Raw genomic sequence first — 25,720 nt, 5'->3', positions numbered from 1 at the left:
GCAAATGGTATGTTGGCCTTTATTACAAAAGGATTTGAGTATAAGAGTAAAGACGTCTTACTGCAATTATATAGGGCCCTGGTGCGACCACACCCAGAGTATTATGTACAGTTTTGGTATCCTTACCTAAGGAAGGATATACTTGCCATAGAGGGAGTGCAACGAATGTTCACCAGACTGATTCCTAGGATGGGGGGATTGTCCTATGAGGAGAGATTGAGTAGACTAGGCCTATATTCTCTGGAGTTTAGAAGAATGAGAGGTGATCTCATTGAAAGATATAAAATTCTTATAGGGCTTGACAGGGTAGATGCAGGGAGGATGTTTCCCCTGGCTGGGGTGTCTAGAGCCAGGGATTACAGTCTCAGAATAAAGGGTCGGCCATTTAGGACTGATGAGGAGAAATTTCTTCACTCAGAGGGTGGTGAATCTTTAGAATTCTCTACTCCAGAGGGCTGTGGACGCTCAGTCGTTGAGTATATTCAAGACAGAGATCGATAGATTTTTGGATATTAAGCGAATCAAGGGATATGGGGATAGTGCAGGAAAGTGGAGTTATGTTAGAAGATCAGCCATGATCTTACTCAAGGGGCCAAATGGCCTATTCCTGCTCCTATTTCTTATGTTCTTATGTTCCCCAGCCATTGAAGTAAGTCTGAAGTGTAGAGAAATTAGTCAAGAATTGTGTTTCTGAACAACTACACATTGTCTGTTGCCATCATTGCTATAGAATTTGTCCTGCATAGTTAGTGGGGTGGATTTCACAGTGCCAGCAAGCAATGCTTCTACCTGAAGTGATCCTGTAATACAGGAAACTTTGGTTTATCCGGAGGTTGTATGGCCAGAAACTTTGCTCTAACGGCAGAAATCAGCAGCCGTTTTAGTTCGTTTTTTTTTCTTCTCCTAGCATTCTGTTAACAGGCAGGCTCTGGAAAGCGTCTTTGGAGCTTCGCAACAGCTTTAGAGATGCTTCAAGGTACGGGCCGAGTGTTTACGAGCTGTTGCTGAGCAACAGTGTTTGTTGTCAAATACGGAGATTTTCATCTCCGTATGCTTCAACGTTGACTTTGCATGTCCGGCACTTTTGATAGATCGGCAACACGCCGGTCCCGTCGGTGCCGGATATCAGAACTTTTCCTGTATAAATGTGACATGCAATTTTACCCATTAGCATCAGCAAGAGGGTCAGGGAAGGAGGCAATCCGGAGGCACCAATGATTAAAGAGAAGAGAAAATTGACTAGGTTTATCACTGCCATGATATTTTATATGAGGCGCCCTCAAAAGTTATTCAACTAGAGACTGCTCCTCAGTGGGGCAGCATTTGCTGTGTGTCTTGATGGGAATTAATTGAGAACACAATCCTTGGGGAAGGGGATGGGGAGAAGAGAATGGCAAGTCACTATTTCTTCAGCCTATCTACACACTGCACTAAATAGCTGGCAAAGCACTTTAGGTTCCATTGATAAATAATGTTTAAATTTGGTAGGTACTGTCAGTAGGGAAAAACCAGAGAACCTGACTTTTTTTCCCCCCAGTTTTAGGCCAGAAGAAAACAGTAACCACAGAGTAGAAAATACAGCTCAGTGTGATGTCAATCGATACACAATTATCATTTTTTTAAAGCACAGATAAACATCATTTTCCTTCATCCCAGTCCTAAACACAGCAACAAATAAAGATGATATACACAAATCCACAGTCAGCATGCAATGTAGTGGTTACAGTTCACAAGATTATTATATAATAATTTTGAGAGAATCACAGATGAAGTAAAATAAAGTGAAGTACAAGCACCATGCAGTTAAAGACTTAGGTGATAGTGTCCCATGCTGACCTCTAGAAAATTGCTCTTTTCACTATTAATTACAGGCCAACACACTCTGGCAAAACAGCATCTTATTTAAGTCAATGATTTGAAGGGAAGGTCTTAAAAATGAAGTTTGCCTGTACAAATATTGGGAGCTGACATGTCACGGAAAGATGTTGCTCCGGTGCTTCAGCCATTAAATGTTGTCAGGTAATTAACCTCATAGCAGCCCTCTCCACAGTACTTTTGTATGCCCATACATGTAAACTGCAGGTGTGAGGTTACATACCAGTGTTGCCAGCTACAACTGTGATGAGATTTAACAAGTTGTCAGCAGCACACTTTATGGCAGCAAAGTAAGGTCAAACACAAAATTGATCCTGCCAGCAAGTACAATTCTCAGCAACTAAACAAAATTGTGTTGGCACTGAATAGTGGAAAAGTCTTTTGCTTAATTTCCTCACTTAGCAAAAGGTAGCTTTTACAGAGGCAAGCTCATTGACAGACTAGGGACCCAGAAGGGATGGTGGGGTGTAGTCAAAGTGTATACAAAACTACCTTTACAAAGTGTACTACATGGTGCCTGTACTGAAGTGACACATTGTGATAAGATTTAATAAAGTGATATTCTAACGTAGGTGCAATTATCATGCAGATGCAGCCATCAATATACACTCTATGTTCAGAAACACCACAAAGAAACACTTCATATTCAGAAAGATCAGCATACAGCAGGAAAAGGAGGCATGGTGCTCCAAAGCTACTGTTTAATACGGTTTATTTCAGACCCTTGTACAGCATGCTTTGTACATTTCTGCAAGCCATGCAACTGGAGTAGTAAAGATGCCAGCCAAGCTAATTCAAATAGAGATGGGTAGATGAGACTGACTGGGCAATATGTTAAGACCTAATTATGTCCCAAAAAATTAGATTCCAAGGCTTTTCTTCTTCTCCGCGTTCTTACAAGGACACTGAACCATTCAAAAATACATGGAAAAGTGTATAACATGTATAAAAGATTTGCACAATTTAACTCTTTCACAAGCATAAGTCTAGCACTTAGGTCTATTAAGTTCCCAATGATTTAAATTGGTCAACAACATTCTATATAGTGTAGCAAATCAAAGTTTAAACCTATTACATATTAACAAAATGAGACAAATTATCAGTTGAATAAAACATTCAAAGGTGAATGTAATCAGAAATCTGCAAAAAGGAAAGACGTCCAGATCAAACAGGTTGGTGGAAAGTTAACTGTGTACAGAACATTAGTTCTGATGCGTAATTATACAGAACTGAACCTTTTTATCCTTCCACATTCACCAGTCAGCCACATCTGAGTTCACATCTATTACGCAATGTATTTCAGTACCCATCATGTAATTACAAGAATTTAGTGATTGAGCCAGATTGGGGAAAAAAATTAACATTGCTGGCCCTTTCAGCTTTACCATGCAAAGCAATTTAAACATGCATCAAACACAAGTGCAATGTAAAATGAATGCAGTCTACTGCAGGCAGAAAAATAATATAAAATAAAGAGCATTCTCACTTTCAAAGTCAAGGAAAAAATTTGGCCCCTGCTCAAGATCTGTGCATGTCAAAACTTTAAGAAGGTTCCCCATGTTAAGGTACCTGCCAAGACAAGAAGGAAGAAAAAAAAGTTTTTTTTCCCCTTAAATGTAGAACAGCCCAAAGTGAGGAGCAATGAAAAAAAAGCCTTTAAAAGACTACAAGGCATGTGATAGAAATCCACTGTCAGCTCACATGGTTTAAAGCAACTACAGGTAAAGCATTTTACCAGCTGTGCTAACTGTTTAAACTAGAAATGCTGCGTGGTTTTCTTGGTTACACTGTAAGCGGTGACATGTGCCAGATGTCACTAACGTTTATCCCCTTTCCCGGAGACACATAGTTAAAACTGTTTGCAGGCATAACAGCCACCCTGACAAAAGGACCTGAAATCAGTGGATGGAAATTAAAAAGCTTTTTAAATAAAAACAAATAAAAACGTTTTTTTAAGAAAACAATTAAATCATGGGATGAGTTTGCAGCCACAATGGAGAGGTCATGCAACCATTGTTAAGTGATATTATCCTGCTGTTGCGTGCATTTCTAATACCTGCACTGGCCTTCACTCTGGTGAGACAGAACATACTTTGTATACACCAGCTGTGAAGGATCAAACTTACTTTCAAAATCCAAGAAAAAATGTGAAGCATTGTGGTCTATGTCCCTGGTTAGCACCTTAATCAGATTACCCATGTCAGCAAACCTAAAAATAAAATGGTAAATCATTTAGTTCCAACTATTCTCAGTAGGGCCCTGGGTTCAGTTAAAGCCAGCTTCTTTGGGGTTCCACCTGTTGTGTGTGGTTTGGCAGAGATTTTCTGCGGCTGAGGCACATTTCCTAGAAACAAAGTCTCAGTATGATCGTTGTTCTTCTTAAAATGTTGCTGTTGAGCCACACTGGAGAGATGAAAAACATCTTTCTCTGAAGTTCCTTCATACAAACTGTCAATACAGAAGTTGACTTCAGTTGATATACAACAGCACAGCACAAGTTCACTCACCGGATCAGAAAAAAGGAGTTTAGACAGTTTATTATATAGAAAACAGCTGTTGAGGGAATGCCATTTTTATTATAGCAGCTAACACAAATTCTCTCAATCATTCAAATTCAGGATTGTTTTCTTCTTAACTGAATATGAGCAATGAATATGTTGGCAGCATCTTAACCAAATTGAGTTTTTAAAGGCACATAAAATGTGCGACATTACATAGTTGATCTTCTAACATAATGTGCCAGAGTGTTAAGATGCAGGCTTTTTTGCTTACTATTTGCCACTTGGCAACTTCTCAATGCCAGCCATGCCTTCAGGGCAATGCTTTAGCTCACCCACAAAGGGAAGGAATAAATACACAAACCTGAGAACATTTAACTATTCTTGCACATCCTTTAGTATTCTATTTAAAAGCAGTTTTAGCAGAGGTCATGGAATAGGTCACCTCTTCGTCTTTTTAGTTTATGACTAACATTTTTCCCCATTTTAGGCCTGACATACCATACTTAAAAAAAAAAAGTGGACCAAATATACACGAATAAAATTATTAATCTGTACAAATGTGCACCACTTAAAATGTGAAAGTTACTTTCTTCAACATATAAATTTTAATACAGTTAGTGCTGAAAATAGAAAGATAACTATTGAACAAAAAAAGACACAAACTGAACACATACCCACAAAGGACAACACCCCAAAGCCAATTTACAATGCAACCTGTCTGTATACAGCTCTGACTTTGAAGAAACAGGATTGCCAGGGCCTAGAATGGTTTCCCACATCCCACCTAAAAATCCTGCTCTGAATTTTTTTTTTTTTTTAATAAATTGTTTAAATTTATACCTTTGGTGATTTTAAATGTTTTAAATGAACCACTCATACTTTGCAAATACTGACCATATGAAACAAATCAAATAGTTTTTAAATACTTAAACATTACAAAATATACCAGGAATTTTATTTCCCCCTTTTTTTCTCCTTTCTCTCCTCTCCTGAAGGGAGTGATTCATGCTGGGATATAATTCCACAGACCAGGCATGAACGGCCCTTATTCACGTGAGCCAGAACAGTGAACATTGACTTTTATTACTCACTAGCCCAGGGACACCGAGGCCAAGTGTAGCTTCCTATCACTGCCAGGTTGATATTACTTCCCAGGGACTGTACCTAGGACTATTCTGGTCTATGTGGTGAGCTACCACACCAAGTGTGCATTTAAGGATTTTAAAAAACATTGTATTCACTTGAATTTTAACAATTGGCCCAATATCCCATAATGGTAGAAGAACAAGTGCCTATAAAGCACACATAGCTCAAAGCACAAATGTTAAGAATTTAAAAACAGTGGCCAGTTGCCTTCAATAATATCCTATTTTTGCACAAAGAGTGAAAACTTGTTCTTAAAATTGTCTTACCGTGTATTGTTACAACTATACAGTGATTTAAAGTTAACCTAATTGCAAGAAAAAATTACAAAAAATAGCAGAACTTCTATGAAGTTTTATAAATGTTCACAGTGAAGATTCAGGAGTGTTTGGCAATTTGTTTACAGGACCTGCATACACACTTCACCAAGAGCACTTATAGATCAGCTCTTTTGAATTGTTTCCAAATAACCCCTGCAGGAGATTGAAATTTTCCAGCTTAACACACTGCAGTGTGTTGAACTCTCAAATAATATCTGATCATTTCAAAGATGTACATAATCAAGTCACAAATCAAGAAACAGTTATACCACCATCCCCCAGATTATCTCAAATCATTACATTTTTATTGAGAAATCCACCATAAATAGATGATGGTTTAGCCAGTGAATATAATAAAAAAATATCTTCCCTGTTAGCATTTCTATTGATATTGAAGATAGCATCAACGCAAGACACACAATTTGAAAATATGTATAATTGGAGGAGGTCTCTGAAGTATGAAAAGGTGCAGATTTAAATGATTCACTTATCTTCAGTTTTCTTGAAACTTGGTTGCAATCAAAGCTCGAGACCTTTCCTGAAATTGCTCAATGGATGCTCGTTTCTGTCATTTATTTGCTAACCCAACAAATGACAATAATCACTGTGGTAAACCACTGCTAACTCTGTACATGTCTGTGTGGTAAACCACTGTTAACTCTGTACAGGTCCGGGCATGTCTCCGCCCCTGGTTCCACCCCTAAGCCCGGGTATAAAGGTGACTCACCACCCTTCCCCCGGGAGCTCTTAGGATGGATCCACTAGCAGAGGCATGCTCCAGTTCTTAGTCAATAAAAGCCTACTTCGTATAAGTTCAACTCGTAGTCTTTGGTGTTGTTGATAGTGCATCAATCACAAACTGATAGGCAACAGGATTTCTATCTCAATTATTCTGCAGTCACTTTAGACAGTAACCGTCATGTTGCAAAGATTGGGACAACATCAACTACTTATAAGTACAAACATTTGCACCTAATGCTCATCAGCAATTTATGTTTGCTGATTATGCAAGTCCAAAAACCATGGGTGCAGATTGGCAAGGGTCAAAGTTTAGAAACCCCAAATGTGTGTTGGGATACTACTGGCATTTAACCAGCTAAAACCATGCGACTTACCAGGAGAGAACTAGTACATTTTCCAATGCTTGTCCATCCAGGATCACCCTATCCTCTGCTCTAGATAACCATTAAATCCAATGCCCATTAGAGTATTTATTGGTTATCTATTGGTTATCTAGACCTACTGACAGCAGGTGCTAGGAACTCCAGGAGCAGCATGGCTTACCATAAAAGTGGGACTGCATCGTCAGCTTCCTCCAGGCCACAGCATGGATTCACTATATCACAATGAATAGCGCTCCCACTGGTTGAAGATACAGAGCTTCAGCAGCATCAAGATGGGGATTGAACCCTTGATAAGCAAGTGCACGTTCTCATAGACTGTTCCATATGAAACATTTAATAGCTATGGTGGAAGGACCTACATAGGACTGTTTTGTGACAAGCCACCCTGTTGTAGATAACCAAGTTCAATGTCACGTACAGGATTAATTGCAACCAACTGCTTAATCCAAGTGCTCGTGGCAGCTAAAGAGACATATCTGATGTGGGGAGAGAAAGGGAGAATAAAAATGCGCACAAGAGAGAGCGAGAGACAGAAAGCACGTGCGCGCGAGAGAAAGCGTGCGGGAGAAAGCGCGCGAGGGAGAAAGCGCGCGAGGGAGAGAGACAGACAGCGCAAGAAGGAAAACAGTTATACAACATACCTTGCATCAATGCAAAAGAAATTTTGGTTTTATATTGATATAAACTGTGCAGTGTTATTTGGTGTAAAGTTGACAATCAAATTTAGGCAAGCAGCGCGAGACCATTTCAAGGAAATAGTCTCATGCCGCTTTAATTTCATAGTTTGTGGTATAATTGCAATTAATTCAAAGTGATGCAAAAAAAAACTTGCCAATTAAAATTCAGAACAATACCTCAAAAAGGCTTGAATGGTACAAGAGATAGATTACAATAGCAAAATACTGCAGATGCTGGAAATCTGAAATAACAACAGAAAGTGCTAGAAACACTCAGCAGGTCAGGCAGCATCGAAGAGAGGAGAAACAGAGTCAATGTTTCGGGTCGAACCCTTCATCAGAACTGGAAAAGGTTAGGGAGGAGAGATTTTTAAGCAGGGGCAGGGAGGAGGGGAGGAAAGAACAAAGGGAAGGTCTGTGATGGGTTGGAAAGCAGGAGAGATTGAATGGCAAAAGGGATGATAGTGTAAGGCAAAAGGTAATGGGACAAGTTAAGAAACAAAAGATGGCTCTAGACAATGTGTGGATGATGATGGCAGCAACATTAACAGCTACCACGTGAGGAAACAAGAGAAAAAAGAAAGAAATACAGGGGCCAATTTATAGTCTGAAATTGTTGAACTCGATGTTGAGTCCAAAGGCTGTAATGTGCCTAATAAAAAGATGAGGTGCTGTTCCTCGAGCTTACATTGAGCTTCATTGGAACAATGTAAGAGGCCGAGGACGGCGAGATCGGAGTGGGAGTGGAGGGGAGAATGAAAGTGACAGGCGACCAGAAGCTCGGGGTCACGCTTCAGTCCATTCAGTCCGCAAGCATGACCCCGAGCTTCCGGTCGCCTGTCACTTTAATTCTCCCCTCCACTCCCACTCTGATCTCTCCATCCTCGGCCTCTTACACTGTTCCAACGAAGCTCAATGTAAGCTCGAGGAACAGCACCTCATCTTTCTATTAGGCACTTTACAGCCTTTTGGACTCATCATCGAGTTCAACAATTTCAGACTATAAATTGGCCCCTGTATTTCTTACTTTTTTCTCTTGTTTCCTCACGTGGTAGCTGTTAATGTTGCTGCCATCATCATCCACACATCGTCTAGAGCCATCTTTTGTATCTTAACTTGTCCCATTAGATTTTGCCTTACACTATCATCCCTTTTCTCATTCAATCGCTCCTGCCTTCCATCCCATCACAGAACTTCCCTTTGTTCTTTCCTCCCCTCCTCCCTGCCCCTGCTTAAAAATCTCTCCTCCCTAACCTTTTCCAGTTCTGACGAAGGGTTCGACGCAAAACATTGACTCTGTTTCTCTCTCCTCGATGCTGCCTGACCTGCTGAGTGTTTCTAGCACTTTGTTGTTATATCAAAAGACAGATTATATACCTGTAGTGTAATATTTTGTAATTTTCTTACCAAGAGGGAAGGGTACAGTTATGGTTGGGTTGCAAATAATGCCAACTGCATCCAGTCACTACTTGCCCACTTCAGCAAGGTACCAGAGGGCTGCCCCCAGCATGAATTGCCATCTAAGGTAATGAAGGAAAAAAAAAATTAGGGAAAATTGGGGGGCAGAAGAAAAATAAAATTCTTCATACATAATTCAAATAACTAAGCTATGACCTCACATGATTAAGTCCCTTCCTTAAGCCAAGTTGTTTTGGATAAACGATTAACAGCTTCCCTTATCTCATCTCTTTCAATTCTTCCTCTTTCCTTCTATCCTGAAGGCAGCAATTCATGTTGAGGTATGTTACCAGTGGACCTCTCTCACCATGAAACCTTGCTCAAGTTGCCATTTTGAGAGAGTCTTGGTAGTAAAGTATCATAGGAAATGTGACTACAGGAAGAATCACAGTCAAGCAAGCCCCCTTCCATTTTTATCAAACATCCAGACTTGCAGTCAAACAAACTTTTAGGAGTGGAAATGGATGGGTGATTTTTTTTCTCCCCTCCCTAGCTGGGACCACTCAAGTCAACTCTGCACAGAGCAAGGATTGAAACTGGAACCTTGTTGGCCCATAAGACTCAGTACCCATCCCAGGTGGTGCACTTACTCAGGCTCATTAGGAAAACCCACTTTATATTACTGGCCGTCTATTATGAAAAAAGCAACAATAGTAAACAGCTATAGGGACTATGTTTAAAGAAACATCTTTATAGAAAGATCCAGAGCTCCAACATCAGAGAACTTATTCCTCCACCCAACTACTTCCTTCATCACAAAAAACTATAAAACTATCGTGTACAGCACAACACAGATGGAAAACAGTTAAAAACATTCCCAGCACTATACGTAGTAAAAGCTTACAATAAATGCCTCTATATATCATTTTCAGTCATTATTACCAATGTTACCATGATAAATGCATTTAATTTTCAAAATGCAATGAAGTATGTCATAGTAATTTTTCCCAGTGTTTCTTAAAACCATCAGAAGACAGCCTATTATTTACTATTAAGCTACTAGTGACAGTTCAGATGCATTACCACCACAAAGCAGTATAATTTGAGTTCATTTCCAGAATAGGATGTATACTCTGTTGTTGGTGTCAGAAGCAAGATACAGTGTACTTGCAAGAGCATAACCAAACAGAGCACAGAAGAGCAAGCTGGTAACGGAGTAATCTGGGAACTGAATGAGGACTCCCAAAATGGGAATTGGTTGAAAATGGGAATTAGATGCAGAGGGGGAAGGAGGTGCTAAGTAAATTAAAACGCATGCGCAAAATCCGGAACTTGCTGTCTGTCAATGTACGCGTTGACAGGCCATCTGCACGGCCCGTCAAGGAAGCAGTTGCTCGCGCAGAGTGGGGCTATTTGCCTACCGACTGGCCAGCAATTGCGCACGGAAATGTTACGGTTGATGCAAACAGACGCAGGGCCTATTTGCATCAGCGTAAGGGGATACCTCAGGCACGATTGAAACATTTTCATATCGGAAATTATACACACACACTCTATCAAATGAGTTTTTGCAAATATTGGCCAGATTAGAGTTTTAATGATGTCAAAAATTATCAAAAGATTAAATTTTTAGTGAGGTTGGTGGAATGAAGCTAATTACGAATTAAATTCCAATTCTGTAAATTGTAATTAGATCAGATTTTGGGAGTCCACTAAATTTAATTACGGGATTCCCTTCACAAATGATTAAAATCGAATTCGGTTTTGTGATTGGAGGACCAGACCCACGTGATCCCAGGTACGCTTGCGCACCGCTTGCGTCCCTGGGATCCGTGGGCCATTACGGCGCCCTCCACCTCGCAGCGTCAGACCGCAAGATTTCGCAGCCTCGCCGCCGTCAGGTAGGTGTGTAATTCTTTCGCGGGTTGGAGGCACGCCTCTGGCCGCAATTTTTAGCCCATTGACAATTTGATCCAGGCAAATTGCTCACTATGCCAAAGGATTCACACATCACAAATACTAGTTAAAAATTCTAGAAGTTTGGAATAAGAAAGAAACTCACATGGAACTTTTTAAAAAGCACAAAAGGAAATTGACATATGGAATTCTTGGTAAGTCTATTGAAGTGACCATATAAATGGATTCAAGAAGCAAATAGATGTGTTTCTGTAGAAACAGAAGGCATTGAGGGACATGTCAAGAAGGTGAGTAAGTGGGATTGGAACCTATCCAAAAGTAAAAGGGTGTAATGCCTTTTCCTGTTCCTAAATGTTTATGTTCTTTATATACCAAATTCTTTTTATATTTTCTTTCTAGTCTTTCTGCCATAATGATGGAAGGTTATGCAAAATAATTGTGTATGCGCAGAGATGGAATTTAAAAAAAACTGGAATGAGGTAAATCCTCCTGAAATCTTCCAAATAGGTCAAATTCAGGTATTCACAACCTAAACAAGATATTTCATTCATAATCCAATTCAATGGATTCCACTACTATGATTCCTTGATGTGAGATGAAACTTCACTCTAGCTGTTATTTGTAAACTTGAATTTTGCAAATATTTCCCTCATCCATCCTACCCTACATCACAAGTGCAGGACACCTCAGCCAATCAATGGGAATCTCCAAACATGCCAACAATGTCATTCTTGTGACTTGGCCAGCAACCTAGACCAAGCCAATTCTTCCCCCGCCCCACCTGCCAAAGATTGCTCAAACACAGATGTCAGCATGCAAATAGCTTAAACACCTTGTAGAGTGCTGAACGCTTAGAATTTTGTAGCTTTTGGGCTACTGCACACAGCATTTTGAGAGATTTATATCAAACCTGTATTCTGCAATTATTTGTATAATGAAGCAGGTACAGATTAACTTTTTCTACTATTTTTAACTATTCAGCTTTGTGTGAAATAAATTAAAGAAATATTACTGATATGCAGCAGCTACAACAATTTTGCATTATGTACTCTTAAAGAGGCTTGGACCAATGGTCCCAGTAGACCACCAAACGATAACCTGAGCATCCCGTGATCACATGCATGACCGAATTCTACCTTTCCGCTAAATTTTCCAGTGCTGTATGAAAGGCAACTGTGAAACTCACCTGGAACATAATGAAATTATGGGATTGACAAACCATGCAGAGATAGAGTTTTAAACTTGACCCAGTTTCTAGGCCCAGACAGCAAGAGATGGCAAATCCAATTACACCAATGTAGAGAAATAAAACCTCAAGGGCTCCATGATAGCGGACACTGGAGTCAGGCTTTTACAAAGAAGGCAGAGAGAGACAGGCTTTTGGGGTAAGACAGTTTGGTTCATTAGGGGGAAACTGAGGGTCTGCGTGGAGGTAAAAGGTTAGGAGACCTATTGTTTAAATAATATAGCCCACTGAAAATGGAAAGCATGGCGTGTTCTTTATTTTGTGTAACTGTACCGATTGAACTAAGTGAACCTAATCATAACTACTGCTCTTCAAATTCACCTTACTGTGGAATAAAGCAGCTTAAAGCATGGGCAGAAGTATTTTGGATGAGATGTTAAACCAAGACCCAGTCAGCCCTCTCAGGTTGACGTAGAAAATCCCAAGGCATTATTCAAAGAGGAGCAGGAGAGTTCTCCTGGTGTCCTGGCCAATAAATGTACCTCAACCAACATAACTTAAAACAAGTAATTTAATTCATTACCATTTATGGAACCAAATTGGCTGCCACGGTTCTTTACATTAAAACAGTGTCTACACATCAAAAATATTTAATTGGCTGCGAAGCACTTTAGAATATCCTCAGGTTGTGAAAGGTATATAAATGCAAGTTCTTGCTTTCCTTTTTTTTAAAAAATGATTCAAACCAAGCCTCACTTCACCTATTGTTAACTCAGTGCACTTTAGAAGATATACACGTGCAAACAATACAAGTATCTGATATACATGTGCAAACGATGAGTATCGGATCCAGATCATAAGGGGATACTATGGCGACATCCTTGGATCATGCTATCATACAAGTAGAAACAAAGCTAAATGAGTCAACTCCCATAAAAGTAAGATGCTAAGACCACTTAAGGGAACAACTGACAGCGCTGAACCAAAATAAGCTAGGAGAGGACCACAATTATGTTTAGAAGAGATTAAAAAACTGCAATTGTTGGAGTGTCGTACGTGACTACTGAAAGATTTGAAGTAAAAATTCTGTTTTTTAAACAAATACTTGATTGCCACTGCAACTGTATTCTGGAACAGTCCTTTCAAGTAAATATTCAGCTCAATTCCTACTATGGCTTCAAATTGAGTTTTAACCAGTTGTGCCAACACAATCTCAACAGATTTGCCTCACCATTTTGCCTACAACAGTAGAAAGGATCTTTTTATGATTTGAAGTGGGTGTTTTATATATTTGAAACACAAAGAGGGTGGTACTTCAATCAAACTATCTGATCCCAATCCATACAACAGAATGTTCAGTCTCAACAGTGAGAAGTGGTACTGAAAGCAAAGAGGATGGAAAAAAAGCAATGAAACAAATGAAAATTGGAAGGAAGCAAAGATACAAGAAAGCAGAAAGCTTCAGAGGTTCAACATCTCAGAGTGAAAAATTCAAACTGCCAGAATTGGGAAAAGAAAATTACAACTACAAGAAACACATCAGGGCAAGAAAAAAAAACAAGTTGGAAGGAAAAGGCTAGGCTTAAGAAAGCATCAAATTAGACTAGAGGCACAAGATGGGACAAGCACGTAAGAGAGTTAGAATATACCCAGAAAATGACATGTGTGAAGAATTCTCAGTACAACTGTGCATTGTTCCAAATCTAGTTCAAATGGAATACAAATTAGCCATCTCAATTTCTGTAATCTCCCCATCCTACCTCTTTTACAACCTTAGTTTTTTAAAATCAATATTATGGTCATTACCGCTTTGAATTTGCCTTGTTCTCCTACATTCCAAATTGTCCTCTCTGTGTCCTCACTGTTGAAACAGAGACTTACCAAAACCATTTCCTACTCTATTTCATTCTTTCCCAGGACTTCAAAACAATAGAACTCTTCAGTTCCCTCCTACAGTATACAGGCTTTTAAAACTCAAGCTGGATATCACCTAATCACTACTACCTAATTTTCCCAGTTATTTCACTTACTCTTTTCAATCTTAGTAGTGTCTTTCACTATTGGTGTTGATCTGTTACCCTAAGTTTCTCAAAAAAATGATTCATGTAGTTAGGCGCTTTTCCTGACGAATAATGGTGCAACCTGCTTCGGCCATTATTGCAGATCTTGATTGGCCACTAGGAGGATCTGTCACAGTGCAGGTTCCACCTGCAATCTCCACCCTTCTAAAGCATCAGCATTGTTCAGAACTGTTGACAATCCAGCTAAGATCAGCAACTCTACCTTCAGGGGAAGCTCTTGTTTGATTGTGAAATCAAACTGACATTGACCATTGATCTCCCAGACTGCTGCAGTGTATGAACAGACAACACTATGCTTTCCTGAAATCTGGTCAACTTTGATCCAAGAACTTTTACACAGTTTGGTAATTAATTTGAAATTAGTTTAAAGTACATCTTAAACAGTTAGGAAGGAACAAGCAACCAAAATCTTATCCTAATGGAAGACACATTATTTAAGCATGAACACAAAAAAGGGATCAGATTATGAGGTACGGCAACATAGTGGTGATGTTACTGGATTAGGAATCCAGAGACCGGGACTAAGGATCCGGTGACAGGCGTTCAAAATCCCACCATGGTAGCTGGGGAATTTAAATTCAATTCATTAAATAAATCTGGAATAAAAAGCTAACATCAGTAATGGTGACCATGAAACTTGTCGTAAAAACCCATCTGGTTCACTAATGTCCTTTAGGGAAGGAAATCTGCCATCCTTACCTGGTCTGGCCTATATGTGACTCCAGGCCCACAGCAATGTGGTTGACTTCACTGCCCTCTGAAATGGCTTAGCAAGCTACTCAGTTGTATTCAAGCTCATCACCACCTTCTAAAGGGCAATTAGGGATGGGCAATAAATGTTGGCCTTGTTGGCGATGTCCAAATCCCATGAATGAATTTTTTTAAATTGCACACTGAACAATGGCAACACAGTAAAGTAAATTGAGATTTAGCGCCACCATGTGAGCACATACAAAACAATCAAGAGCATTTGTCCTAATCATAAAGGAAGTCTGTTCACTTGGCAGGATACAGACAAGCTATACCACTGCTGTGCACATCCATCTACAGGACCCTGCTTAACATGCATTAGCAATCTGCAAGAAAATTAGATCACATCAAGATTTCAGAAGCAGCATTATCAAAACAGTAATATTTTATTTAAATACAATGTAGTCTGTGAACATTTACTCGGTAGATTTTAAATATATCGGAATATTCTTTAAAGCAAAAATGTTTTTTCAAAAATTCCGTTCAAAAACGCTGTCTGATTGCGCGGGTTCATGCAGGTTTTATGTTCGGCGATATGCAAATGAGTTTGAGCGGAAACTTGAGGGGGAAAAAAACACTTCTCAAAACAAGTACAATTTTGGGCACAATTTGCGTCTGGATCATCGATTGCACCCAAAGCGGAAACTCTACCCCGTGATCTTTAAAGCCTCTATTAATTTGATGATCAAATGCATCATTCAGCAGCTACTGCTACCTGAAACCATTTGTGTGAAACTTATGATCCTCTATTAAATGTACTTTAATGATGTTAAGTAGAAGCAATACCAGAAAAATGTGTTCTTTTTACATGCACATGGTGTTTGAAAAACAAGCAGCATTTTGCAAAACAGACTTGTGCAATTAGCACAACTTGTACGTAGCTCATCATAAACAGACCAATGTGAATATTTAGATCTGTAAATAAATCTGCTTTCAAATAAAAACTTGATGATTGGAATTAGTGCACCACACTGAAAACTAAAAGATTTGCTTTGCCTACCCTATACCAAAGTGACATCTAGTGGTTGTTTACTGATCACAAAAGAAACAGTGGCCCAGATTTCCTTGAGACTTGCACCATTGTAATAAAAACAGAAAATGCTGGAAACATTCAACAGGTCAGACATTTCATAATTGAGCTGAAACGGTAACTCTCTCCATAGATACTGCCTGACCTGCTGAGTGTTTCCAGCATTTTCTGTTTTTATTTCAGATTTGCAGCATCCGCAGTATTTTGCTTCTGTGCACCATTGTCAGCTGTGGCTCAGTGGGTAGCACCCTCGCCATAGAGTCAGAAGGTCGTGGGTTCAAGTCCCACTTCAGAGATTTGAGCACAAAAATCTAGGCTGGCACTCCAGTGCAGTATTGAGGGAGTGCTGCAGAGTCAGAGGTGCCATCTTTCGAATGAGACATTAAACCGAGGCCCCCTCTGCTCTCTTAGGTGAATGTAAAAAATCCTATGGCACTGTTTTGAAGAGGAGCGGGGGAGTTTCCCCCCAGTGTCCTGGCCAATATTTATCACTAAAACAGATTATCTGGTCATTATCACATTGCTGTTTGTGGGAGCTTGCTGTGCGCAAATTGGCTGCCGCATTTTCCTACATTACAACAGTGATTACACATCAAAAAGTACATCATTGGCTGTAAAGCGCTTTAGGACGTCTGGTGGTCATGAAAGGCACTGTATAAATGCAAGTCTTTTTTTCTTTTACCATTGTAATGTTGGGTTTGCTTTCCAGTGCAAAAGTCCCAAGAAATTATGGCATAAGTTGAGTTATGCCATTCCTCACGTTGTGTCATAATTTCCTGGGACTTTTGAGCTACTCCACCAATACTCTCGTCAAAACCATAGAAAGTTGATCATATCTCTTCCCCCAACCCCCAGTCAAGATAATGGCGATCGCGTTTCCTGGATTTAAATTCATGTTCAAAATAATTGATTAAAATGACATAAAATCCCTTCTCTTTTTTCCCTTCAATTTGTTAGTTAAAACTCTTCAAAACACTTCTTCATTGCGTGTTATGTTCAGGGTATATTGCGTGTACAGTGTAGGGCACTGAAGTGCCAGCACATGCCATTGATGAAAGTAAGTGCGCGAGAGGTATTCTTTTGGGCCCGTTTGAGCCCGAAATGATCGGTGCACTCATCATGTGCACCAGATGCCGGAGGCTCATCTGAAATTGGGCCACCTCGGAGTAATTCCGGTGAGCTGTGGACAGCTGTTGGGCCTCCCTCCTGAGGCATCTCGTCAGTTTCCTCAGGACTAATTTGGGTCGGCAGTGATGCTGGCAGCGGCCCTCGGGTAGGTCTCGAGAGCAGCCTGCAGTAGTACTTGGAGTTGCACGAGCTCTCGTCGTATGGAACAAAGAAGGAAAGTTAGGGGTTGCAGACAGTTTGGTGGTGAGGTGAGAGAGATTGTTGTGATGAGGTGCAAGCAGGAGGGAGAAAGGGTGAAGAAAAGAATAGTAAGGGAAAAGGTTGTCAGAGGATTCACAGAATAGATTCATAGAAACTTACAACACAGGAGGCGGCCATTCGGCCCGTCGTGGCTCTTTGAAAGCACAGTCGTGCTTAGTCCCACTCTTGCTTTTTGTCTGTAACCCGTAAGTTGCTCATCTTCAAGCACCTATCCAACTCGGTTTTAAAATTGTTTATGGAGTATGCTTCCACCACCATTTCAGGTAGAGCGTTCTAGATCCCGACAACTCTCAGTGAAAATATTTCTCCTCATCTCCCCTCTAGATCTTTTTCCAATGATTTTAAATCTATGACCTCCAGTTATTGACCCACTCGCCAGAGGGAATAGTTTTCCCTATTTACTCTCTCAAAACCTCTCATCATCTTGAAAACTTCTATTAGGTCACCTGTTAACCTCCTCTGTTCCAAGGAGAACTGCCCTAACTTTTCCAACCTCTCCTCCAGAACTGAAGTCCCTCATCCCTGGTAACATCCTGATAAAACACCTCTGTACCCTTTCCAAGGCCTTTACATCTTTCCTGAAGTGTGTTGCCCAGAAGTGTTCACAATACTACACTGATTTATAAAGTTCTAGCATGATCTCTTTGCTTTTATAGTGTAGCCCTCTATTTATAAAACCAACTAACCCAAATGCTTTTTTGACCACCTTATCAGCTTGCTCTGCCACCTTTAAGCCTTTGTGTATATGGTCACCAAGGTCTCTCTGCTCATTTACACTTTTCAAAAACATGCCATTTATAGTACAGTATACTGTCTTTCCATATTCGTGCTCCCAAAGTGCATCGCTTCACACTTCTCCGCATTGAACTCAATTTGCCATGCTTCTGCCCATTTCACCATCCTGTCCGTCAGCCTGAAGCCTATAACTATCCTCATCATGATCTACTACTTTGCCAAGTTTCATATCATCTGTAAACTTTATAATGTTACTCCCTACACCCGAGTCTAGGGCGTTTATAAAAACTGCAGAGTAATGGACCCAAAACTGATCCTTGGGGAACACCACTGCTAACATCTCCTAGTCTGAAAAACATCCATCCACCACCACCCTTTGCTTCCTGCCACTGAGCCAAATTTTGTATCCATATCACCACTTTCTCCTTAATTCCATGGGCTTCCATTTTCTTAATAAGCCTCCTGTGTGGCACTTTATCGAATGGCTTCCAAAAGTCCATATATACATTTACTGCACTAGTAATGTGCTGGTTCACTTACTTTGGTACGCAATTCTAAACTCTTTTTTTAAGAAAAAGAACAGGATTCACAGAGGGAAATTTCATAGCAGCCCAGGGATGGGGAGGGAACGAGAAAAGAGAAAGGAGCCCTGGACTTTAACATGGGGGATGTAATTTTTTTTTAAATATAGAAACCGAAAATATAATAGTCAGCACGGATTTCAAAACAGAAGATCATGCCGGACAACCTTTTTGAATTCTTTGAAGAAGTAATAGTAAGAGTAGATAAGGATAATGTAGTAGATGTAATATACTTGGATTTTCAACATGCCTTTGATGAGGTACTGCATAGTAGACTCATGACGAAGGTCAGAATATGTAGAGTCAGGGGACAAGTAGCAGAATGGACAGCAAGCTGACTACAAAAGAGAGAGAGTAGGGGTTAAAAGGTATTTACTTAGACTGGCAGAAGGTGGGAAGTGGTGTTCCACAGGGATCGGTGCTGGGACCGCTGTTATTCACCGTTTACATAAACAATTTGGACTCGGGAATCAGAAGTACAATTTCAAAATTTGTGGATGACACCAAATTGGGGGGTATAGTTAATACTGAGGAAGACCACGACAAAATACAAGACGACGTAAATAAACTTATAGAATGGATGTGTAAATGGCAAATGAATTTCAATTTAGATAAGTGTGGTGGTGGTACATTTTGGTAGGAAGAATAAGGAGGCCACATACTCCCTGAAAAATAAGTGGGGTAGAAGAGCAAGGAGGTCTAGGGATAGAAATTCATAAATGATTAATAGTAGCAACGCAGGTTAACAAAGCCATAAAAACGCTAACAAAGCCCTGGGGTGCATCATTATCGGAAATTTCATATTTAAAAATAAATCACAATTACATTTCCTAAATTTCAATTGGCACTTTGAAAACAGCTGTATTGTCTGTTGGTGGCATTCCTGAGCTTCTAGTTAAATGTTCTCAGCAGCATTAACATTTATCGAGTAGTTTGTAACCACATTTCAAGCCCAATGCATTTTTATCTTCTTTTGTGTGCCTGTATGTATTTATTGTGGAAACATTATTGTGGAAACATGAGCAAAGTAAAACTCAAGGTCACAAAAATATATGGGATCTAGAGTATAGTGAAATCTCCAGATATCAAAGTTGAACGGACCAGCCAAAAACTTCAACATAGTTTTTAATAACAAAAATTAAAGATTTCAATTTGGTGGAGTTCTCCGAAAATGGCCCTCATTTCTGTAAAATACAGAACCCAATTCAACTTTAGTACACAATAGTGCAGTATTTGTATAAAACAACCCAATTTTAATACCCTAAAGTCATTGTAGCATTGATCCTATTTCTTACCTTTAATGTGCCATAGAGGTAGGATCAAGTCGAAGGTAGGATTCTCTACCGGAGCCAGACTCCAAGCTTTGGACTGGGGAGGAAGCAGAGAGCCCAGCTAAGGTTGACTGGACTGCAGGTTGCTCAAGGTCATGTTCCAAAAAGAGACACTGGAAACAGGTGAACTGGAAGAGGAGTTCTTCACTTTAAAATCAGCTGCATGAAATTTCTGAGTGCTCTTCCAAAGCAGAACTCTTCTGTCTGCATTAAAACCGGCAGAGTCTAATTTCCACATTGGAAGCTACAGTGACTGGTACTGGCCTAGAGCCTGGGAAATTCAAAATCAACTGATTTTATTGCAGCAACATTACTGCTAACAGAGCAATCCTACTCTGGAAGAGGAATCCCACACCTCATGAAATTTCAAACAGTTGATTTTACAAATACACTGTTGCTAACGGGAGAATCCTGCTCTGGAAAGAGAGTCCTGGGGCTCCAGAAATTTTCAGTTAATTTTAATAAGTGCACTCTTGCTAATAAAAAACTTCTCTTCCAAAGTGGATTTATCAGCAGCTGTGCAGGGACATTAAAATATATTTACTTATGAATTTCCCAGACTCTGGGGAGCCACCCTTTAGTTACTGAGGGGAACTGATTTTAATATGTCTGCTCTACTGCTAACTTTAGAGTCCCATTCTCCCCAATGCTTTGCACTTATGCTGTCTCTGCTTGGCACAAAAGCTTTGCTACATCAATAAGTCAGTTAATTTCCATAAATTTACTCCCTCAAGACTGGGACTTCAAAGCCAGTTGATACATCAAAGTTCGAAAAATCAAGACTCCACTGCATTTTTTTTTAAATTGCGATACTATTTTTCAGTATTTTACTTATGCAACAAGGTTCAATTGCAGATGCACCAGTTATAGCACAAAAATGCTTACTTTTATAACTGCAAATTTGAAAACAAACATTTAAATAGTAAAATTTAAACTGCATTATCTGGTTTACAACAAATGCATCTTAAACAGCAACATAATCTTACCTTTCATAAAATGACTTCCAACTCTAACTGCTGCTTTAAATAACGTACTTGAAAATGTAGTGAACAGCTAAGCCATACAGCCCAGAAAGGTCCCAGGTTCCAGTCTGGCTTTGCTGGGTTAGCTGATCTCAGCTACAGCCACAGTATGGCTGTTACTAGTGCCCCAGGTTAGGGAAAGGAAAATTGGCTATGGCTTCTACTCCTGATCAATAGCCTCCCTGTGGATGTCATGCGAGGACAAGGGTCAGCTGCGATAGTGCCACAGACAAATAGCCAACGTCCATTGTCTAGAATCATACTTAAAGGGTCATTTGATTACGATACTGAAAGCTGCCTGACATCTGTGAAACCATAACCAACAAGTATTCAATGACTTCAGGAGAGGAGAAAGGAAAATTGGCACCAATAGAAGGAAGAGGTACTTCAGTGGAACAAAAAGGACTTTTCAGAAACCTGTTCTAGTCTTGAAATTCAAGTGTTAAGAAAAACAAAATAGTTACATTACAGATGAGTGGAATACCATTACATTACCAAACCATCCAGTCAAGTGCTGTCTACTGCACTTCATAAAGCATGCTTCTATTGTTAAAAGCAATACTTACTACAATTAAGAGGATTTTTTTTAGTTATCCATTTGTCTTTTCTCTTGGTGGATTTTTCTGCCATATCATGAGCACACATGAACAGGTATACAGAAAATGATTGAATTTTTTTTTATATATGGTCACTAAATGAAGGAGAAAGATGCCAATGCATAACATTCATATAAACAACCTACGTCGAACAGATCAGCCTATTTTTCGAACCACAGATATTAGATTTTGCATATGGGTGCCTAGGGCAAAACTTTACCACAGCTTTTTCCTTTTATTTCCTCAAGGATATACAGTAGACTTACAGGAAAAGAAATACTCGTCTGAAATGTCAGAATCTCTGACATTAAACTACTTGCATGGCTTTCTTACCAACTAAAAAAATTTAAAACATTTCTGATTACAATACTTTTTTGGATGGCTATTAAAGCTAATCGTCTTTGAGAACCTTATATTCCAGCCAAGTGAGGACTCCTCTTGGTAACAATCTACAATAGAAGTGTAGAGACTGAAGGAGGAAAGGACTGAAGGAGACAGAGGATAGTGGTGAAAAACTTGGGGTGGGATTTGGGACTGACTCTGGCCTTTCCTTTAAAATTTTAAAGGAGGCCAGAGTGGTTTAATATGGTGAGGTGCTCAAAAGGAGGAGATAGTGCGAGAGGAGTAGCGGTACAAACCAAGGTGATATTTGATGATAAGGGCCACACCTCCACCACGGCAGTTTGGGCGGGGCAAGTGATGGTAGGTATTGCCGGGCTGGAAGCTTCAGTACAGGGAAAGGTGTCGTCATCCATAAGCTAAGTTTCCACTAAGGCCGTGACATCAATACAATTATCGACAATAAGGTAATGGATGGCAAGGGCCTTGTTGGCAAATGAACGGATATTCTGGAGGGAGATGCCAAAAGGGACGGTGATTGTTGATCCGCTGGCAGAGTCTACGTGGTCAGTGGTAGTAGGGGTGATCGGGATGGCAAGGAGATTGGCAAAATTAGCCCCCTACAGGCGAGTTGGGTAGAATGGTCGGTGAGAGAGGAGTGTGGGGCAGTTGGGATTGCTGCTCATAAGAAGGTAGCAGCAAATGCCTTGATGGGCCCTTCAGAGAATGCAGAGAGAGGGACAGAGGGAAGCTGGGCTTATTCAAGGGGGTGTCAAGCCTGGGACGACGGCAGGAGACTATGAAGTTAGAGAAATAGTGATGGGTTGGGGGAGGGATTTCGGGGGCAAAGTACTTGAGAGGGGAAGACATGAAATTATATGACTTGGTAACAAGAGGGGAAGGAGACAGGAGAGAAGAGCCCAAGAATGGTAAACAGAAGATAAAGAAAAAGGGAGATAGTAGTAATGGGCTCATGTCTGGAGAGACAGCCAAAACGTGCATGCAAATGGACAAAGAGGGAAATTCAGATAATAGGAATGGCAAAGATTAATCTTGGTTGTAAATGGAAAATAGGAAAAAGACAATAAGAGAAAAATAAGAGAGAAAGAGTCCAAAGTTAAAGTCAGAGCTCCAATGATGGGATGAAGCTGACTTGCAGATAGGGTGGAGTCAGCTTGGAGCACCCACAAACTAATGTACAGGTTCAGAGATAGGTGTGGAGGGCAAGCGAGTCCTGGAGCTGCTTGAGGGCAGAGTATCATTGGACACATTGCTAGAGGTTTGCCCGTGGAAAATGGAGAGCCTAAGAGCTTTTTAATGTTGTTTATTTGATACTTCGTCTGTCAGCTAATATAAGGCAGTAATACATAATTATTTGGTTACAAAAGAGGTGCGATTAGCTGTTCTCTGATTGGTAGCTCCCGCCCCTGCTGTGGTAGTTAGGATATTGTGTAAATTAAGCTAGGCACAAAGGGGTGGCAGTGCAGGGAACCCTCGTGATGTGTGCAGTAAGAGATATGTGGACCATCAGTGATCTTCAGCTTATCCACATTTACACCAAGTGTCATAAATTTGAGTCTGGGAACCAGAGGATCTGTATGCTCTGCAGCAATTGCCCACACTCTGCAGGAGCAGGAGTTTCTGGATCGTACTCTCTGGAATATGGTCACCCAAGAGGCAGCATTAAGACAGTTAAGGAAACAGGGATAATGTAGAAAGAGAACAAATAACTGGTTGCGAGAGTAGGGTTCAATACAAGAACAGAAAAGGATAATGAAGAGTCAAATATCAGGGTGCTAGACTGAAACAAGGCAAGTTCAGCAAGATAAAAAGGGGATCTGGTCTGGCCCAAATTAACTGGCTAAGAAGTTAGCAAACAAGTGGGATGCACAGATTACCAAATAAATATATTCCTATATGGCGAATACTGGGTGCATCAAAGTATAGAGATCCATAGATAAATTGAGAGATTGGAACTAAACAAAATTTTAAAAGGGAGCTATATGATAAAGTTAGGGCTGATAATGCTAAAGACAACCATCATGTGAATATATAAGGTATAGTAGGGAAGTGAAAAGTGAGGTTGGAAATACTAAAAAAGGAATATGAAAACAGAGTAGCAGATAATGGCCCTAAATTTGCGGGCGGTGGTATAGCCAAGGAGTACGCCACCGACCTCCGAACCGAATCCGCACTGCTGCGACCCCTGTTCAAGAAGTTGCTTTGAAATGCTGCGGAGTAGCACGCAGCATAGTAGCCCACGGATCTCAGGGGCGCACCATTGTGCGCAAATGTACCTGGGATCACGTGGGGCGGTGCTCCTTTCACCAGCCGATCAGGAAACATTTCAACTTGACATCAAAGAACTTGTAAATTAAACGGTATGATACTAATTATATTTATTTGATAAGTACAGTACTTGGCTTTAAAAAGCACAGACAATACTTTGGAATAAGTAGTTATTTACTGGAAGACTCTGCAAGGTTAAAAAAAGGATTAAAACGATCTCATCCCTCAAACCGAGCCTTTACACCTGCCTAGTAGGTTCTCTTACCTGTTTGTTTTTAATTATTATACAATTTTCTCACCCCATCCCTTATGCTGTGCAAACTGGCTCCTACGCCGGTTTGCACCAGCCGTAGAAAATTTCAGCATAATTGATGTTCAGTAGGTGGACAATTAGCCCAACTTTTCACCAGCACATCATTTCAATGAGGACTTAAAAGTTGCAGTAGATCATCTGTCTATGCAGAACTTGATAGATCGCAAGCTCATGATTTAGCGCAAATTCAGGGCCATTATTAAAGGAAATGTTAAGGGTTTTTATAAGCCTCTATAAAATAGGTAGAGGGTAGGACCATGAGGAAAAAAGGAAGATTTCTATTTCTTGAGGAAGAAGGTATGGTGGTGATATTCAATAACTATTTTGTATTTTTTGCAAATGGTGGTGGAAACGAGAACATAGGTGTACTTGGAGGATCTGGAAAAAACTATTTCCTCTGGTTTGGTAGTCAGCGACAAGAGGTTAACAATTTAAAGTTGACATTAAGAGTAGGGAGAGGGGTTAGGAAAAATTTCTTTACACAGAGGATTATTGGAGCATAGAATGCTTTGCCACAGGGAGTGGTTGGGGCGGAAACCATTACATCTTTTATGGGAAAATTAGATAACTATTGAAGCAGATGATAATACAGGGCTATGGGGAAGAGTGTGGCAGTGGGATTAGTTTTGGTTTGTTCTAGCAAAGAGCCAGCACAGTCATGATGAGCCAAATAGTCTCCTTCTGCGCTGTAAACGTCTATGGTTCTGCGATACTCTCACAAAACAAGAAACTGCAACGTTGGGAGAGTGTTGCAATTTGATGTAGCACAAACTATTTAAATTAATACAAAATTGTTGCTTTCTCCATTTTGAAGTGTAATTCATAACACTCAAATCCACCGACCACCTGGCCTTTTGACAAAATTTCACAGTAAAAGGGTGCCAAAGCATAAGGAAGACCAACAAACCCAAGGAGGAATTGAATTGGTCCAAACTGGATCAGGGACATCTGAATCTACTGACATTTAAATGCATTCATTTCTTTTGCAAGATTTAGCTATTTGCATTCCCCCTGCACATTTGCAACACTATCCAGTCACACACGGCAGATATCAGATGCTAACAGTAAGCAACTCCTTCACATGGCATTTTTCCTTACAACTTCAGAAATGTACAGGTGGATG

At 40.1% G+C, this 25,720-nt stretch overlaps 1 protein-coding gene across 35 annotated transcripts in view; it reads right to left on the bottom strand.

The window, feature by feature from the left end:
• Positions 1–25,720, bottom strand: part of cyribb (CYFIP related Rac1 interactor Bb) — a 210,522-nt gene that overhangs the window by 40,846 nt on the left and 143,956 nt on the right. For 17 of the 35 annotated variants that reach the window (XM_085993531.1, XM_085993547.1, XM_085993540.1 and 14 more), the window contains 2 exons: positions 9,048–9,160; positions 3,362–3,444 (listed from right to left, as the gene is read on the bottom strand). In XM_085993531.1, the coding sequence (XP_085849657.1) occupies positions 3,362–3,434 (73 nt within the window). In that variant the 5' untranslated portion in view covers positions 3,435–3,444; positions 9,048–9,160. Of the gene's footprint in view, positions 1–3,361; positions 3,445–4,001; positions 4,085–9,047; positions 9,161–20,002; positions 20,076–25,720 lie in introns of those variants that run through there. The other 18 variants (XM_085993557.1, XM_085993555.1, XM_085993541.1 and 15 more) reach the window with 5 other exon arrangements.

Source organism: Somniosus microcephalus, chromosome 7 (genome assembly GCF_052327205.1).
Source record: "Somniosus microcephalus isolate GS21.2 chromosome 7, FLI_Smic_1.0, whole genome shotgun sequence".
NCBI lineage: Eukaryota > Metazoa > Chordata > Chondrichthyes > Squaliformes > Somniosidae > Somniosus > Somniosus microcephalus.
Note: the sequence above shows the minus strand (reverse complement) of the source record. Positions and strands in the feature narration are given on the sequence as shown.